General features: G+C 42.0%; 1 protein-coding gene across 1 annotated transcript; it reads left to right on the top strand.

Moving 5' to 3' along the window:
• Window positions 1-12,702: 12,702 nt before the first annotated feature.
• Window positions 12,703-16,690, top strand: LOC104505166 (sorting nexin-3; the record flags this gene model as incomplete). Its single annotated transcript, XM_010153689.1, has 3 exons — window positions 12,703-12,820; window positions 13,298-13,422; window positions 16,002-16,690. Coding segments are annotated over 3 exons (349 nt in total), but the record flags the coding sequence as incomplete, so codon positions are not given.
• Between the last annotated feature and the right edge of the window lie 302 nt (window positions 16,691-16,992).

Here is a 16,992-nt window from a genome sequence, read left to right as displayed (position 1 = left end):
GCAGCGCCGGGGCGGTGACGGCCGAGCAGCCGCGGACTTCATCCTGGGCCAGAGAGCAGGCCCAGCCTCAGCAGGCGCTGGAGCTGGTAACTCTGGTCTAGCCGTAGCTACGACAGCGCGTCTCGGTTAAGATAATTAGAGGACTAATGCCCTTCTGGTACTACTGTGCACAACTGCCACTAGGCTGGAATATTGCGGTACTGTGAGCAATTGCCTGCCAGTCCCTAAGTAAATAGAAGAGGGCAAACTCAGCTGTCTGAGATCTAGTAATATGGGTGGGTCTGTCCTTAAAAGGTCAAGTTCAGGATTCCAGCAGCCTCAAAAACCTGTAGGGAATGTGTAAGTAGGTCTAGTGGGCACACAAGCTGGACCCACAGCTAGCTAAACTGATAAGGTATGTGGGGGGAGGGGTTCCTGTTTTCTTTTGTACCTGAAATATAATTGGAGTGCCCAATAAATAGGGCTGTTCTTCACCATATGCTATCAAACACTTGTGAGTGGTATTTAGATTCCTTCCTAGCTGGAAGGGCAGTGTTTGCTGCTTTGCCCCAAAGGCTAGTAGTCTTGAGCCTGAGAAAAGCTATGTCAAGTCATTGCTATGTTCTCCAGCCTTTCTAGTTTCATAAACAGGGTGTGGAGGAGTGGACAGAAAAATGCAGTAACTATGGCATGGTCCTTGCCTGTCTTTTAGCCTATACTGCCAGGGATAAACTGGGTTTAGAAAGATGACCTCTTACAACTTTATCTCTGTAACTTATGGTTGAGTCTGCTACGTGGTCTAGTTTTACTCTCATAGCTGGCTGAACCTGGTCAGTTATTACAGACAGTAATAGAGGGGGAGGAGGTCACATTGACTCCCAGTGCAGATTTTCTGCAATATGAGTTCTGCTTTCACTGGATACCTTAGAGCACATATGCCTTCATGGCAGGGAAGGCTTCAGCTGAGAGCTGCTGAAATATCTCCAGAAAGACTAAAACCTGTGTGGATTTTGTGGCACTGAAGGTCTAAGTTTTCAATGCACCTTTACTTAGAAAAGGCTATCAAATGCATCTAAAGCTACTAGGGAGGATACTGCTCTAGATCTGATGCTCCAGTAGCTATTTTCAGGTTTTTAGAATGTGTCCACAGAGCAGGAAGAATAAACTAAAACAAAATTGTAGCCTGTGTTTGGCCTCTGTGTGTGGACAAACCAGGACTTGTGTTGTGTTACACTCCAACATCAGGACTTTAGCTGTCCACGTAGCAGAAAGAAGAGTGTAACTCTTTGTCTTGCTGGGAAACATTTGTGCCTTAAGTTCCTGATGGCTTTTCCTTCCATGAGACTGAGCATTTGGCATTGCTGGATCCAGGGAAGATGATACAAAAGAGACTTAGCTGTGATACGGCCTTGGGAATGAGACCAAATTTGCTGAGACTTAAAAAATATTATTATTTTTTAAAAAATCCTCAGCTTAATCTCTTCAGCAGAAAGGAAAGCAGAAAAACATGTTTCAAGACAGCAGACGAGCTAAGAGTAACCTGTTTGGGGTAGAAAATTCTGGTTTCATGTTGTAATGAAGACCTAGAAGTAACTTGAACAAACATACTGTGGTAGTACTGTGACCTTCCTCTGTTCTTCCTCCCAGTCTGACTGCTGTATAAACATTGCTTCCTCCACCTTCCTTACTTGCATCTGTGCATGCTTGTATACAGGACTATCTCTTACAATACGATTGCGAAGTAACTTGAACAAACATACTGTGGTAGTACTGTGACCTTCCTCTGTTCTTCCTCCCAGTCTGACTGCTGTATAAACATTGCTTCCTCCACCTTCCTTACTTGCATCTGTGCATGCTTATACAGGACTATCTCTTACGATTGCTCCCTTCCCAGTTATGCACTACTGTGCATCCGTGCTGTATACATTCTTAGCGATCATGAGCTGTAGAACTGAATTTTGTCTCCCTATGCTGGAAGGCTACAGAGCAGGTAATACAAGTCATGCAGAATTGTGTTCACTGTCTTAACTTGTATCAATTAACTGCTTCTCAGCAGAACACAGACCATGTTGCTAATACACAAGTTTCAGCATGGGAGATGAGTTTGAACTTGAATTGCTGTAGTACTGTATCTCTAAAAAGTAGGCCTTGTACTGTAAGCCTCTTGTTGGAGTGTGGCAGACAACAGCCACCAGCTAGCCCCTGAGGTTTGACCACTGCTTGTGGTCACATAAAGTGGCAGCTGACATTTGCAGTTTCCCCCCAGCAGCGCTGGTAGCGGCAGCAGAACAAACCTGAAAAGATGGAGTCACTTACCTATGCCACATCTGGAAATTAATGTCTGTGTTTGTTGAAGACACAAAAATGTTTAGTGTAGAAATGGATGACTTCACTGGTGCCAAGTTCTAGTAAAAGCTATTGGGCATCCTCGTGTTATGGCTGGAGGTAGCACTCAGCTGAAAATGCTGGCAGAGAGGATACTGATTCAAGTTTGCATCGAAACAATTAGACTTGTACCACTGTCATGGTGTTTACAAACTCGGTCCAAATGTAATTCTATTTTTATTGCTTGGTTTGAGCCTCAAAGCTTAACTTTTTGGGGAAGACTGAGCTTGCTTGGCAGACTCTTGAACTGATGTCTGATAACTAATACCTTACAAAAAGTAGTCATGTGAAATACTGCAGAGTTTTCCCCAAAGTTTTTATTGGCAAGGTTTCTATTTGTATTGCAGCTGAAGCATATCTCTTGCTTAGAAAGCAAGAAGTGGAACAACACCATGCTTTAGTTCTTGTATTGCTGTACTCCTCAACTTCTGGTGGAAGTTGGAAAGCCTAATGGGGAATTCAGGAGTTTTGGGTAGGCTGCTTAGCTGTATGCTACTGGATAAGCAAGTCAGTTGTGTTTTAGTACTTAGGAAAGTGTTTCAAAGCATCTCTCTCTCTGCAGGATAGTAGGATGGCTGTGCATTTGTAGTAAATGTGCATGGTACTTGCATAAGCAGTTAAGCTCTGAGTGCTTCAGGTAGAACCTGTATAGTGCTCCTATCAGGACAGCTTACTTCACAGATGGCCGGTTGGCTAAAGTGTTGACTTCTCTGAGCCTGCACTTGGATTAAAAAAACCCCACACTGTTCTCAGCAAACTGGACAAGTTGATGACAAAGCTTTCTGCTGTAGCAACCAGCACATAATGTGGTGGTATGCCACTGCAGCACAGATTGGCAGTGAAAGTCAAATGTCTTGTTCAGGAGGGGTAAATGATGAAAAATGCCATCCTGCAGTGCTAAAATAGAAAATTCTTGACAGGGCACTTGAGAACTTGCTTTCCATCACCAGCATTAGGCAGTGAGTTTGTACCATTCTAAAGCATCCACTGTGTGAAGGCTTAGGGTATAAAACTCCAAGTGCTCTTTCCAGTGAAATGGAACTTGATAAAGTAGTTGTCATCTAAAGGTGTCTGGCTGATCACAGTATGGGGAATGTACAGTGGTTAAAACTAACATAATCTAGACTGCCTGCTGAAGTAATACAACAAACCTCTTCCCTGCCCTTACTGCTTGAGAAAGTGTGAAGCAAGTTACGTTCTCAGTGTGAATACCCTTGCATACCATGTGTTGTTTCTCCTCAGTGTTTCCTAGCTGTTTACTCAGACAGGTGGTGGTTCCTTTCTACTTGTTACACCTTTTCAGGGTCGGCTTTTGCATGTCAACACTTTTCAGTAAGAACATGTGAATACCTGGTTAGTCTTTGTGGGCTGTAAGCCAGTCCTCTCTCTGAATTCCAGGAAGTAAACATAGAATGAATGACATTTGTCATATTATCCTACAGCATGTCTGCAGTCCTCAGTCCAGTTCAGGTATCATTTAACTTCTGGTAAGTGGGTCAACAGGAACATCTTTGCTCAAGCAGATTCTGCGCAACAGCTTCAGTTGCTAAATCCTTTAAGGAGGCGAGACTTAAGCTTTACAAGCTGACTCCAATCCCAGCAACTGGTGACACAATTCAGACCGGTACTCCCACTGTAAAAGCAGTGCTGGAGGAGATAAGCACATTGGTTAGAATACTGTTAACAAAGCATACAGATATCCAGGAACTTGCTACATTTGGGTAAATATCCCTTTGTTAACACCATTTCATATTACTGTTTCTGTAAAAGTGACTTCTGTACTGCCCATTTTGGTTGGATTTCTCACCTAGACTAAAAGGTTAATCCATCTGTTTATGTTAGTGAGAACTTGCAGAGAAGTCATTAATACTGAAACTGACAGCTAGAACTCAAGTTAAATACCTATGGGAGCTACTAGTGTCCAGTAGTTAATTCTTTTTAGTCAACCCGAAGTTAAACAAAAAGCCTTTTATCTCAATTCTGTTCCTTAATGTTGAATGGCCTGTTGCCTCTAATCAACATGACTGAACTCAGCACTAAGCCACACCTTAGCTTCTCAAGGTTCCACAGCTCAGTGGCTTGACTTGAGGTATAGAAAGGTAATGCCTTGCTGCTGTGCTTCCAGATGTTGTGAAATGCATCACTTGGGTGGTGCGATGCTCTTTAAGGCAGCAATCCCCTTTCCTCTATCTTCTACGTAAAGACTGCCGCAGACCTGCAGTGGTACTTGACCATGTGGTGTGGGGAAGGATATGAACACAGGCTGTGAAGTGCTTGCAGTGTTAAGAATAGTATTTGGTCTCAAAGGATTGGGGAAGTATATCAAAGTACTGCTAAGCCTGAGCTGCTTTTGAAAGTCTGTTCTCATCTTAACCCATTTTGTCAAGACCTAGGTTGGATACAGTGTTTGCATTTCAGCATGTTTATAGTAGTCTGAGTGAATTGACTGACCTGAGTGTGACTTCTGATCAAATCAAGTCAGAGTGAGATGGTAAAAGAACAGAAAGTGTAACTTGCTCAGAAAGCGCTTGTCTTACACCATGGTTTTGCAAAGTGGCAGTCTTCGTCTGGTGAATGTGTCTTTAAAATGTTCTGTCCCTGAACGGTACCAGATTTCATGTTCTTCTCATGTTTGGCAGGGTTGGAAGGTGCAGACTCTTCTCCCACCATGAGAAGAATCAAATCTGCTGGTACATGTAGTTGACTTCAGCATTGTTCAGTTTCGAAGTCAGTGTAGCTTGTGGTGGAGTCATGACTAAACAGTGACTCAGTGTGGATGTATTTAGGGATGCACAGTCAGCTCTAGTTCTCTATCTCCCTACTACTGCAAATCTTGCATCGCACTGCAAGTCTGCTTTAACTGTAGTTAAGTAATCTTTTGATACCCTATTCTAGACACTGCTACCAGTTAAATACTTGTAGACTCCTCTTCAAAGAATAAAAATGCACTGATTCAGCTGACTTTGTTTTTCTGTTGTACAGCCCAGGTACTGCACCTTTCCAAAATTAACTGTTCTGTCAAGCAGTAATTCGGAAGAGGCTAGCTGGAAGGCTAAGAACTTCCCAGGACACTGATTTAGGGAGACAGAAGTGGAATAGCTTGGATGAAAGACACCTTTCAAAGCAAGAAGAGTAGACTTACAGGTCTATTCCATGTATTTGCTCTGAGCAGCTGACTTTTTCTTAGAGGTTTTTGTTTAAATTGGGTTCAATAGCTTAGTCCAAAGGTACTGAACTAGTTTGGTGTTGATATCTGTTACTGTATTAATAAAATTAACCAAGTCTCTGAATAGTGCTTCTTATTAGTGTATTAGTTTAACTGGTGACTTGGATTCTTTATTTCTGCGTGCACAATGCGGGCCTTGACTGTCATGTATTAAGGGTGCACTCTAGTGCAGTGCTGAACAGACCAAATCAAGTGGAACAATGCCTAATCTTTGTAGGACAGATGGCTGTGATCCAGGTAGCCACGTGATGCCGGAGTATTTTGGTACATCTTTATTTTTAGATGGCTTGCCAAAAAAGTGACAGCTTGAACTTTAACCAGGTCTCTACTGTCTCATCTGGGGAAGTAAATAATGCAGTATAGATTTCTGAGCTTCTAACTATAGGGGAAGTATTTTCTTTAAAGTGTTTTCACTTTGTAGCAGAATGCCAGTTGCACTACTGCAGGCTGGTTTAGCAAGTACTTAATCCGAGTGCCCTGTGAAGCTGTAGCACTCAGTGAAAGGTCTGAAGCTGCTTGTTGCTGCTGTAACCTTTATTTGATTTGAGAAGGATGGAGAAGACTTAACCTTCTGGTCAAGGTATAAGAACAAATGAAGACAAGTCCATGAATGTATTTCTTCTGCGGCTATTTCTTGAGAATCCGGATCAAATCTGTCATGGGAAGATCTTCTGGGGCATATGACCAGTATAGTTTGAGCTGGCTATGAAGCCAATCTTGAAAGTACACACTAGCTTATAGTTATATCAGCTTTACTCTAAAATCTGGAAGAAAATTAAGCTATATCTGAAGTGGTTTAAAGCCACCTCTATTCCTGGAAATAAGCTTCCGAGACTATTGTATGGGCCTAAGCCGCAGCAGCCTGTAAGTGTTAAGATATGCTAGAAGTGAATGAGCAGGAGCTATCAGCCTTTCTGTAGCTGGTGGGTGGCTACTCAAGAATGTGACTATTCCTGCTCCAATAAAACTGGAAATATGAAGATAGTTTTTTTGTTACTTAATATGCTTCTATGCTAGTTACTTATCTCTCTGCTTGCATATTTAAGTGTAGGGATACTGGCCTGTCTGTAGCTTGCAATGCATATTTAAATTTTTTTGCTGATAAAACCTATCAGTTGCAGCAATTCACTGCAATTTTGTTGTCCCTGTTTGACTGTAGCTGATAGATGTCAGCTAAAGCATCAACTTGGTGTGATCCCTCTTCCTTCACTCTCAGTGAGGAATGAGTGGTAACTTTAGGCCAAACCAGAGCGTATGGCAGTTAGACCTTGTAGTTGTGTAAAGGCAGCGACCCCTTCCCTTTAAAAGGAATATTTGGTGTTTCAAAGGAGGCTTTGGTTTGCTAACCCTGAAGTAATTCTCTGGAGTTACTAACCCTGTCTGGGTGTTGTAAAAGTCTTTACGTGAATCTGTCCTTCTTGAAGTGGCCTCCTGTTTTTACCTTTGGCTTCTGAGCATGGAACCTGAAGAATAAAGAATTGCTGAACAATCTGGCTTTCTAGACTTACCCTGCTTTGAGCCTTTTGACCACGGCAGGCCATCACTCAGCTGTGTGTGATGCTGGTGAACTTGATCGGGTGATGATAGATGCTGCTTGGCAAAACCCAGACACCTCTACACCAACTTCCGTAGAGCAACTCTGGGCTCAAGGCATTGGATTTTGTAGAGGTTAACTCTTGGCTAAAGACTGATAGTCTGTGTTGCCGTGTTGCTAGTAGGATTTTGCTGCCTCGCTCTTTACGATGGTAAACATCTGAAATCCATGTCTCAGTACTGTGGAGTGGCAAGCTTAAGTCAGCATGGTTTAAAATGTGGGTGTATACATATGGTCAGATTTTTCTGTTCTATGAACTTTAGATTTTTTACACGTGATATACCTTCAGTAAACCTGTACACCAAATGGATAAAAGGTAGAGCTCTCCTTTGGTTAAAAGGACTGAAACTTAGAAAAATAACCTTATCTGACCTTTTGTAGCAGGGAAAGTGTTCCTTAAGTAAAGTACACAGGAAAAATCTAAACTTCTAGCAACTGAAGCTTTTTACACATGATATACCTTCAGTAAACCTGTACACCAAATGGATAAAAGGTAGAGCTCTCCTTTGGTTAAAAGGACTGAAACTTAGAAAAATAACCTTATCTGACCTTTTGTAGCAGGGAAAGTGTTCCTTAAGTAAAGTACACAGCAAAAAATCTAAACTTCTAGCAACTGAAGCTCAGGTTGTGTTTACCTTCTTTCTTGTGTTTTATAATTGTAGGAAACAGGGAGGTAGCTGCTTATGTCAGGTCAGGAAGGAAGCAAACTGCTGACAAGGTTTCTGCGATAAGTTGGCCTCTGGAGCTGGTTTCGTGTACTAAAGGATAGCAAGCTCTTGTGTTAAGAAAACCATAATATTTTTTTTACCCACCCGAATGCTACTTACTGTAATAACCCAGAGCTGTTATTGGCTGACTGTAGATGCAGCCAAAAACACTGTCTCTTGCCAAAGATTACAGCTTCTATGAAGAGACAGTAAGAAGCTTGAATTTAGCTTCTGAGAGTTAAGGCCACAAACTTCTATCAAAAGTGAGCTGAGTGCTTTCTTTCACTCTATTTTAATGGAAATAGAGTTGTATCAAGGCTACCATAATCTACTTGAAAAGACACCATCAAAGTAGGTGCTATGGCAACAGTGCAGCTTTATCCTCAGTCTGTTAGGAGTGGGAGATGTGGGCAATGCAGTGCCGATGAGGAGTGTTATGTTGGTGAATGAGGAAATGAATCAAATGTACCTCCAACTATCCTGGACAGCTACAGCCATGGAGCTTCTGCAGTTGTGGGGGTGGACTGGCTGCAGTGACGTTCAGAGTCAATCTTGTCAAGTGTCAGCGTGCTCTTTGAAGGAACCCAAGTGCTATTGGCATTTAGTTTGCCTGGAAACAAATTTGTAGGAGCAAATCTTGCTATTTGCAAGGCTCTTTCCATGCACGGGGTAAATGAATCTAGTCTGGATAATGGAAAGCTTCTTATTATTTAAAATATGATAGTAGTTCTAAGTGAAGTACTCTAGTTTTCCTCCTGTATTTAAGGCAGCTTGTATAGCCAAATGGCTGCATTGGAGAGCTGTGTGTCTGAAGCTGAATGGACAGCGTTGACTAGCACTCAAACTACTTGCATTCTGCCTGTGAAAGTCTCCTTGCTTGTATACATAAACAATTTTCAGAGTTCTAACTGGGTATAGTGCGGGGGCTGACCATTACCAGTTTGAACGTTAGCCAAATGACTGTAGAAACTTGTTTGGCATCTGGTAGAATGCAGGAGTGACTGAAGGGTCTGGGTTTGTCATCTACTGTTCAACTATAATTTAACTTGTCACCAGTTCTGACTATGTTTATTCCTGTCTACTGGCTTGGCCACTAACTGACCCAGCAGAAGACAGACTGTTAGTTTGACAGTAACAAGGGAAAGCCTAATGTGTGGGTACATACAGTCCGATACAGAAACAGTGATAGGCAGAATCTGTCTGGTCTCAGCATCTTTCTGTGCTTAGGATCTGGGGCTATGTGGGGCTTTGGCAGAGCTGTTTTATTGCTCCTTCTGGAGTAATGCTTTATCTGCAGTTTTGACTAGTGACTTCTGGTTGTCTAATGCCTTGGGTAATACATAATCCTTTCAGGTTGAGGACTTGGATTCAGACTGCTAGGAGGCATGATTTCAGACTAAGAAATTGTCAGAAATGCTTTTGGAAAAAAAGGAGATTAATTATTACACCATAGAAGAAACCATTGCTGTAGTAATTATGCTGAATTTATCAGAAGAATGAACTATGCTCCAGGGGCTGTGCCAAACTGGGTCATGGGTCATGATGGTAAACTCTGCAGATCACCAAGCCAGAAAACAGACACTGTAATGCTGAGTGAGCACGGGGAGAAATGTTTGTAAAAAATGAAACTAGCCTGACTTCACATTCTGTGCCTTAGTCCTATCTCTGCTCTAGCAGGCAAAGCAAGCACTAAGTGTTTAGAACAGCTGCTGGCACCTCTGTGACTAAATAAGGACAACTCCACATAAGCTGTGAAGCCGAGAAGAACTTTGATAGGCTGTGTGGTCTTGAAATGACATTTCAGTAGAAATTGAAAGCTTCTTTTGACAACTTAGTTGTCATCTCCTACCAAATTCTTGCCCAGTGATAGCCCATGCTTCAGCAGCTGTCTGTCTTGCTTAATGAAAACATCTATCCATGGCAGATGGAGGCAGTAGGGCCTGGAGAAACCCTTCCTGGTGAAGAAGAAAGTGGTCTGTTCAGACAGGGAAACAAGGATTCTTAATGATGAAGGCACAAGAAATGACTGGTTGGAGCGAGTCCAGAGGAGGCCACGAAGATGCTCAGAGGGCTGGAGCACCTCTGCTATGGGGACAGGCTGAGAGAGTTGGGCTTGTTCAGCCTGGAGAAGAGAAGGCTCCGGGGAGACCTTATAGCACCTTCCAGTACCTGAAGGGGCTACAAGGAAGCTGGGGGGGACTTTCTACAAGGACCTGTAGTGACAACACAAGGGGTAACGAGTTTGAACTAAAAGAGGGTAGAGTTAGACTGGCTATCAGGAAGAAGTTCTTCTTGGAGAGGGTGGTGAGGGACTGGAACAGGTTGCCCAGAGAAGCTGTGGTTGCCCCATCCCTGGGAGTGTTCAAGGCCAGGCTGGATGAGGCTCTGAGCAACCTGGTCTAGTGGAAGGTGTCCCTGCCCATGGCAGGGGGGTTGGAACTGGATGGTCTTTAAGGTCCCTTCCAACCCAAACCATGCAAAGACACAGTAACTTCAGGTGTGAATATATACCAACTTAAAAATAAGGATGTAATATATAAATAGGTTAAGCAACGTAAAACAGGACAAACTGCTTTAAATAGATAATTTCCGACGGCTGGGTATCTGAAGAATTCTACCCTATTGGTACTAATTTCTGGAGGATGGAGAATTGCTGCAGTTTCTAGGTTTTAAGGAACATGAGATTTAGAAGTTGATCTCAACAAATAGCTCTAATTCATATGCAGACAAAAGGACGCTTTCCTTTAGCATGTAGTTGAGAAGGTGTGACTTGTCAGCCACTCAGTTTAATGGCAGCCTTACAGCATACACTTGAGTTTGAACATTCCAGTGCTTATGATCAAAATGGGAGAAGATTTTTCATCTTTAAGGGAAAAGTGCTCTAACTGTCCTTTTCTCTAACTTGCTAGCTGGGGTAGCATGTCAGATTCAAAGGGAATGTAGTCAGTAAAATGAGCTCAATTGGCACTTCTACCCCTACATTGTGTCTGTAAGCCTGATGTGTTGCTAAGAGATTAACTTTATAGACTTCATGCCCAGAAGCATGAAAAGAGTTCCTGAAGACCTGGGAACTCATTGTTTTTTAGCTGCTTTTATTCAGTTCTAATCCCTCTTGTAAGTAACTTGAGAGGACAATGGAATATTTTCTGCTGGTGAGAGCCTATATGTTAAATACTGTAAAGGACTTTTCTACCTGAGACACTGGCAAAGATTTGATGTTGTAATGTGGAAGGCTGAACTTGGTTAAAAAGCCAGTAGCTGAAATCAGAGATAAATAATCCAGTCCTTCATTTCTGGGAATCTCCTCCATGCACTCTGGGAGACCTAGCTTTATGAACTCTTCAGCTGAGTATTCTTATCCTCAATATGAGAGTGTTTGTTTATAAAGCCTGACTTTTGCCATAATAGTCTTAAGTGCAATTTTATTATTAGTCACTAGGAGAGTCACTAGTGTTTTACTTGAAGGAGAGCTTGAGTACTTGTAAACATTTAGCAATAAGCGATTTCATAACAGAATGCTGTTTTGTACTTTATCACTAGTAAATTTTGGACTAAATAGCATAATGTGAAAGTACACAACTAACTTCTTGAGTACTTTTGGACTGTGACAGCCAAAACCTTGTTATTGGCTGGCAGTAATACAATGGCCTCTAGTCACAGGCCTGCCTAGTGCAGGAAAACATCTGCAATTAAACTGGTTTTGAGCAGCCAAAAGTATCACTCAAGCTGAAGTATAGCTTAAGCATAACAGCCTACAAATAATATTGTACAGGGATATCCACCCAAGTTGGGATCAGAAGCTGAGGGAGACTGCTTAAACTTAAAAAAATAAAACAGCAAAAGCAGAAGGCACCAGCTGAGAATGACTACTGTGCTTCTGCCAACAGGAAAACTGGGGAATACCACAGTCCCATGTGAACATCACCTTCCTAGGGTACTTATCAAGGGCCATCTTTCAAAGTGTGCAAGACAGTGTATACACGCTCTGACAACTGCAAGCTTTACTCTGTTAATGCTGGTTGTGTATAGCAATTACAGACTCCTGGTCTTGCTTTTAGTGGCTTGTAACACCCACAGACATGTTCTTGTAACACTCTAGCCAGGTTGCCATCTCAACAACACTTAGACTTTGTTTGTGATCTTGGAGCTTTCCATTTGGGGGATGTCACCAGGAGAGTGCTCTCCTGATGTCTACTCTTGAAATAATGTGCCAACTGGATTGCAACAATGGGATAACCCTGCACCCAAAGAATAAATAGAAGTAATATGGGCAATACTAGTAAATCTCCAGCTTCACCTGTCCTGAATGCATTTGCTGGAGGACTTAAAGGTTTTGCTTTTAAAGATGTTGCAGCCATGTGGTATCAGGTAGCAGAAAAGTACAGGAAGCTTGGTTAATTGTCCCGTGCTGGTACCTGAAACACTACTTGAATGCAATAAGAGGAGCCTGTGTGGATTAAGAAATTTTTTCTTCCCCACCCTGATATTGTATACATGTTGGCATTAGGAATCCAGCTCCTGAGACAGTAAGAATAGATGTTCCTAAGGTTGCACAAACATCTCCAGTGGCCAGCAAATCTACTGTTCTGCTAGGTGAGATGGTGGCAAAACACCAGTGATTAGGATGTTCTGTAAATGTTAACCTCAGTTAACCAGTTTGAGGCACAGCTCACTCCTCTAGGTTACAGAAAACCAGATAAAGCTCTGTCTTAGGTGTTTCTTAATACTGTTGCTGAAGTGGAACTAATTTGTAACTTGTAACAGCTTGTTTCTTGCTTCTGATTATCAAAACTTCTAATTTGTCTAATCAGTAGCTTATGTTCTTGTTTTCAGACAAATCTACCTATCTTCAAATTGAAAGAATCTACAGTCAGAAGAAGATACAGTGATTTTGAATGGCTAAGGAATGAACTAGAAAGGGAAAGCAAGGTGGGTAAAATGAAAGGTAGAACAAGTCTTCGTAGCTATACAAAGAGCAGTGCTAGTCAGAAGAAGATACAGTGATTTTGAATGGCTAAGGAATGAACTAGAAAGGGAAAGCAAGGTGGGTAAAATGAAAGGTAGAAGTCTTCGTAGCTATACAAAAAGCAGTGCTGCTAGAATGTCATCTGCCCTATATGATGCATATGCTTTATCATGGTTGAAAATGTCCAGAACTAAAATGCTATCTTTCAGCAAACCTTCGTTGTACAATACTAGAGGCTGTTTAATGGTTTTGAGTTAATTCAGAGTTTAAACTACTTGAATTCAACTTACCTCTATTGCAGATACTGTTCTTTTAGTCATGTTTTATTAGGTCACTCATGATGTGGTTGAGGTGGGTCCTCTAGGAGGAAGAGGTGGCACAGGATGTGTATAAACTTGCTTATAGACTGCACTTATGGACATTTTTTCTAAATATTTCAGGTTGTGGTACCACCTCTACCAGGAAAAGCTCTTCTCCGTCAGCTTCCTTTCCGAGGAGATGATGGAATATTTGATGATTCCTTTATAGAGGAAAGGAAGCAGGCTCTTGAACAATTCATAAACAAGTAAGTGTTGGGTCTAGTTATCTGGAAACAGACCTAAAACTCAGCTCTGGAAAACTGAATTAAAGCTGCTAATCCTCCAACTCTGGTAGCTGCAGGTTCGGAATAACTTTCACATGATCCTGCAGTAAGACATAGTAGCATTACTCATCCAGTGTTTAGTTTGGATATCTTAATGCTTACCTGAACAACTGAAATGAATGTTAGAGGGTTTGTTAATTTATGCAAATTACTACTAAAATTACAGCATTCAGAATAGTTCTACTTTTCATTTCTGAAAAGGTATCCTCCATTGGGTGAACAATGGAGCTTACAATGGGCTTATGGCAGTTTACTTTGATTGCAGATGTGAGGTATTATCAGCTTGTGTAATGATGCATATTTTCTCTAATCATCGTGAGAATCTTTCTGAAATGTAAAAACACTACCTGAGGTGTGCACGTACATAGTTTGAAATAAACACTTTGGGGTTTTTCCCTGCCTCTCAAAAGATGAGCAAAAGTTATAGTAAAGTCTTATTCTTTTTCTACCATCTGAAATGAACTGCTTTCCATAGTGACCCAAAAAGCAAGTAATATTTTGATCTTGTGGAAGGTATGAAACTTATTGGTCAATTTTTCCTCCTTTTGAAACATAAAGGCAGGCTGTTAATGTAGAAATTGATGTAGTGGCAGACTTGGTACAGCTGGAACAAGATTCTTCAAGCAGAACTCCTAGCTCTTCAACCTCATCATTTTAATGGCATGACCCGCTTATGAAGCAAATATTACTAATTAAAGTTTTGAACCATATAGAAGCTTTAAGACTTCTACCAACTACTCTGGGTACTAGTGAAATTAGTCCTGGAGTTAATTTGCATTGTGCATTCACATTACTGCATTCTCAAAGCTGGTCTTTGCCCCTAGACCTAGAGACGGGTCCCTTACATAAATGGTACTGCTAGATCAAAAGAAAGATCTTGATATCCAGGATGTTGAGAAGCTTTGTCCTGCTAGATCTGAAAAATCTAGAGGGACTAAAACATAGCAGTGCAGCTTACTTAGGTCAGCTCTCTTGGACCAGCTTGCTGGCATCAACATCATCAGTACCTGCAACCACATCCACAGGGGTAGCTACATTGCAACACACTTGTCTGCCTGAACCTGACTTTGGGATGCTCCATGCAAATTTTTTGAAGTAGCAGCTGCTCTGTGTAAGGGTCACCTTAGAGAAGAATGCTGAGGAAAAGCCAGTGAGGTGTTCATGTGAAACTAAAAGAGCTGAATCTGAGACATCACATCTAGGTTTGCAAATTGGTGGCTGAACTGCAGGACTTCCTGAAAGGGAGAAGGAATATGCTGCTGCCTTGTCATCTTGTCCTGTAGATCTTGCTCTTGAAATTCAAGGCCAGCAACTTCAGTCTGATGGGGGTTAAAAAAACCCTCAAACTAGTTATTCTAGGCTGTCTTCCATGTGAACTAGTGCTTGAGACTAGAACCTGGCAATATTGATAGATTATTCCAAGTCCAGTCATAAAACCTATTGCTCCTCAATAGGAGAGCTCAGCTTCTGCATTAAGAAGCACCGTCAATGGCAAGTGAGTAGTGACAAGTGTGTCTGTCCTGTGGTGGAATAAACACAAACAGCTATGTTTGTAGAAGGTGCACAAAAGTGCTTGGAAGTGCTGATGCTGAGCTGCTGGAGCTGGCTGTGTTACGTGTGTTCAGCTACCTAACTTCTGCTAGGAGTAAAAGTGTTCTGACAGAGATGGAGGCCAGAAGACTGACACGAGCTGTCCTAGGGAGGATGAGGACTTTCTCCCTTAAAGAGAGAAGCCTGTCTTGTCTTGATTGACCAAACTGCCCTAAGTTTTCCTATCCATAAGTGATCAACTTCCAGGGTTTCTGATACTCTTAGATTTTTACCTACACAGAAGGGTGCATGGTATTTTAAGGGCTTAAATGCAATTCCTTGTGGTTTTCCAAGCCTGGGAGGGTTTTCTAATTCAATTTCAGCTCACTTACCATTCAAAGGACGATGGTTCAGCCTGTATGTGGAACAAAACTAAATCTGCAGTAGAGGTGCTGGCCTCTTCTAGAGCAGATTAGATGTGAAACACAGGGAATTCAGCTTAAGACATCTGCAGTTAACCATGGCCAGTACCCTCCAGCTGCACGTCGGTGCCGCTTGTACATGCGAGGAGTAGTGACCACGGGAAGTCGCTGTTGTGAACAGTGTCAGAGCCTCCAGGAGACCTTCATACCCTCTGGAGTAAGTCTTTAGCTCTGCCTGAGCTAACTGCTACCGAATCAGATTGAGAGCTGAAGGGTTAAGCTGCCTTTACAAAGGTGTGACAGTCCCCTCAATTGCAGGTGACAGATGATGACATAACATGCTTCCAAATGATCAGAAGTAGCTCAGGGTTCCTGTGGACTGACTTCATCGGCGGGAGAGTGACCAATCTTGCTGCCAGACACCAGCAGCGAACTGGAAGTGGGATCTATGCCTAAGTGCAGAACACCAGGATATTGGTATAAAACCTCGCTCTGCTGGCTAGCTGCAACTAGACTTGTTAGCACTAATGCTTGTTTTTTCCTCTCCAGGGTTGCAGGCCACCCACTGGCACAGAACGAGCGCTGTCTTCACATGTTCTTACAAGATGAAGTAATAGACAAAAACTACACACCATCCAAAATAAGGCATACTTGAGTTCTGAAACCTTCCTCCCAAACATTAGTGGTTCTTATGCTTGGTTTTAAGAGGTTGTAGTTTGTCTTAGCATGCTGAGGATAAACAGGCATGAAGTCTCCACTAACATCAGTACACTGCTTGGTCTTTGCATATACTTTATAGCATTAAAGAACTCACTTTGTCTTCTAGCTAAATCCCTCTGAATCCTTGATTTGAAGAGTGTTACACTATGAGACCATCCACCCCCTTGCAATGTCTCACAAACCTTGCCACTCTTATTTGCAATGACTTAACAATGTTTACTGACTTGGCCTTACTTGAACTTGCACAGTTGTAGTGTCACGTGTTCACTTGTACCTGACTAAACTGCTATGCTGTTTCTGAGGTGGTCATCTGTCCGAACTTCCTTATTTCTGATACCCTGTGTGAGAAACACTTATGCAATTGTCTTCAAGCTTGTAAAACACTTTATACTGAAGTAATGAGGGAATTATCTTTATATTCTGTAAGAAGAAAAAAAAATCAAATTTATATACTAAAGTAACTTGTCTAAAGTTTTGAAATAAAAGTGAAAATGCACTTCAAATGTTTTGTCACTCTTCACCTTGAGAGTGGGGTGTCTTGTGCTTTCTGAGAAGCCGAGACTTGGCTATACTAAGTGAAGTGGTGTTTCAGCCCTGTTGCAGTACGGTGTGGCCCTATGTTACTGACAGCCAGCGCTCGGTACCCTTAGTTGCTGGCACTTGCTGCTCAAGTGTTAAAGAATATATAAAGGTATTGAAAGCTGATCCTATGCTGTGAAGCCAAGCTGGAACCCCATTCATGGTGGGCTGTACACATCTGTGGCTTCAGTCAGTCTGGGAAAAGAGTACCTTCCTACTTGCCATGAGAAGCACCAATCTA

The sequence above is a fragment of the Eurypyga helias genome, unplaced genomic scaffold (assembly GCF_000690775.1).
Source record: "Eurypyga helias isolate BGI_N326 unplaced genomic scaffold, ASM69077v1 scaffold32206, whole genome shotgun sequence".
In the NCBI taxonomy this organism is placed as follows: Eukaryota; Metazoa; Chordata; class Aves; order Eurypygiformes; family Eurypygidae; genus Eurypyga; species Eurypyga helias.
This window is presented reverse-complemented; position numbering and strand designations above follow the sequence as displayed.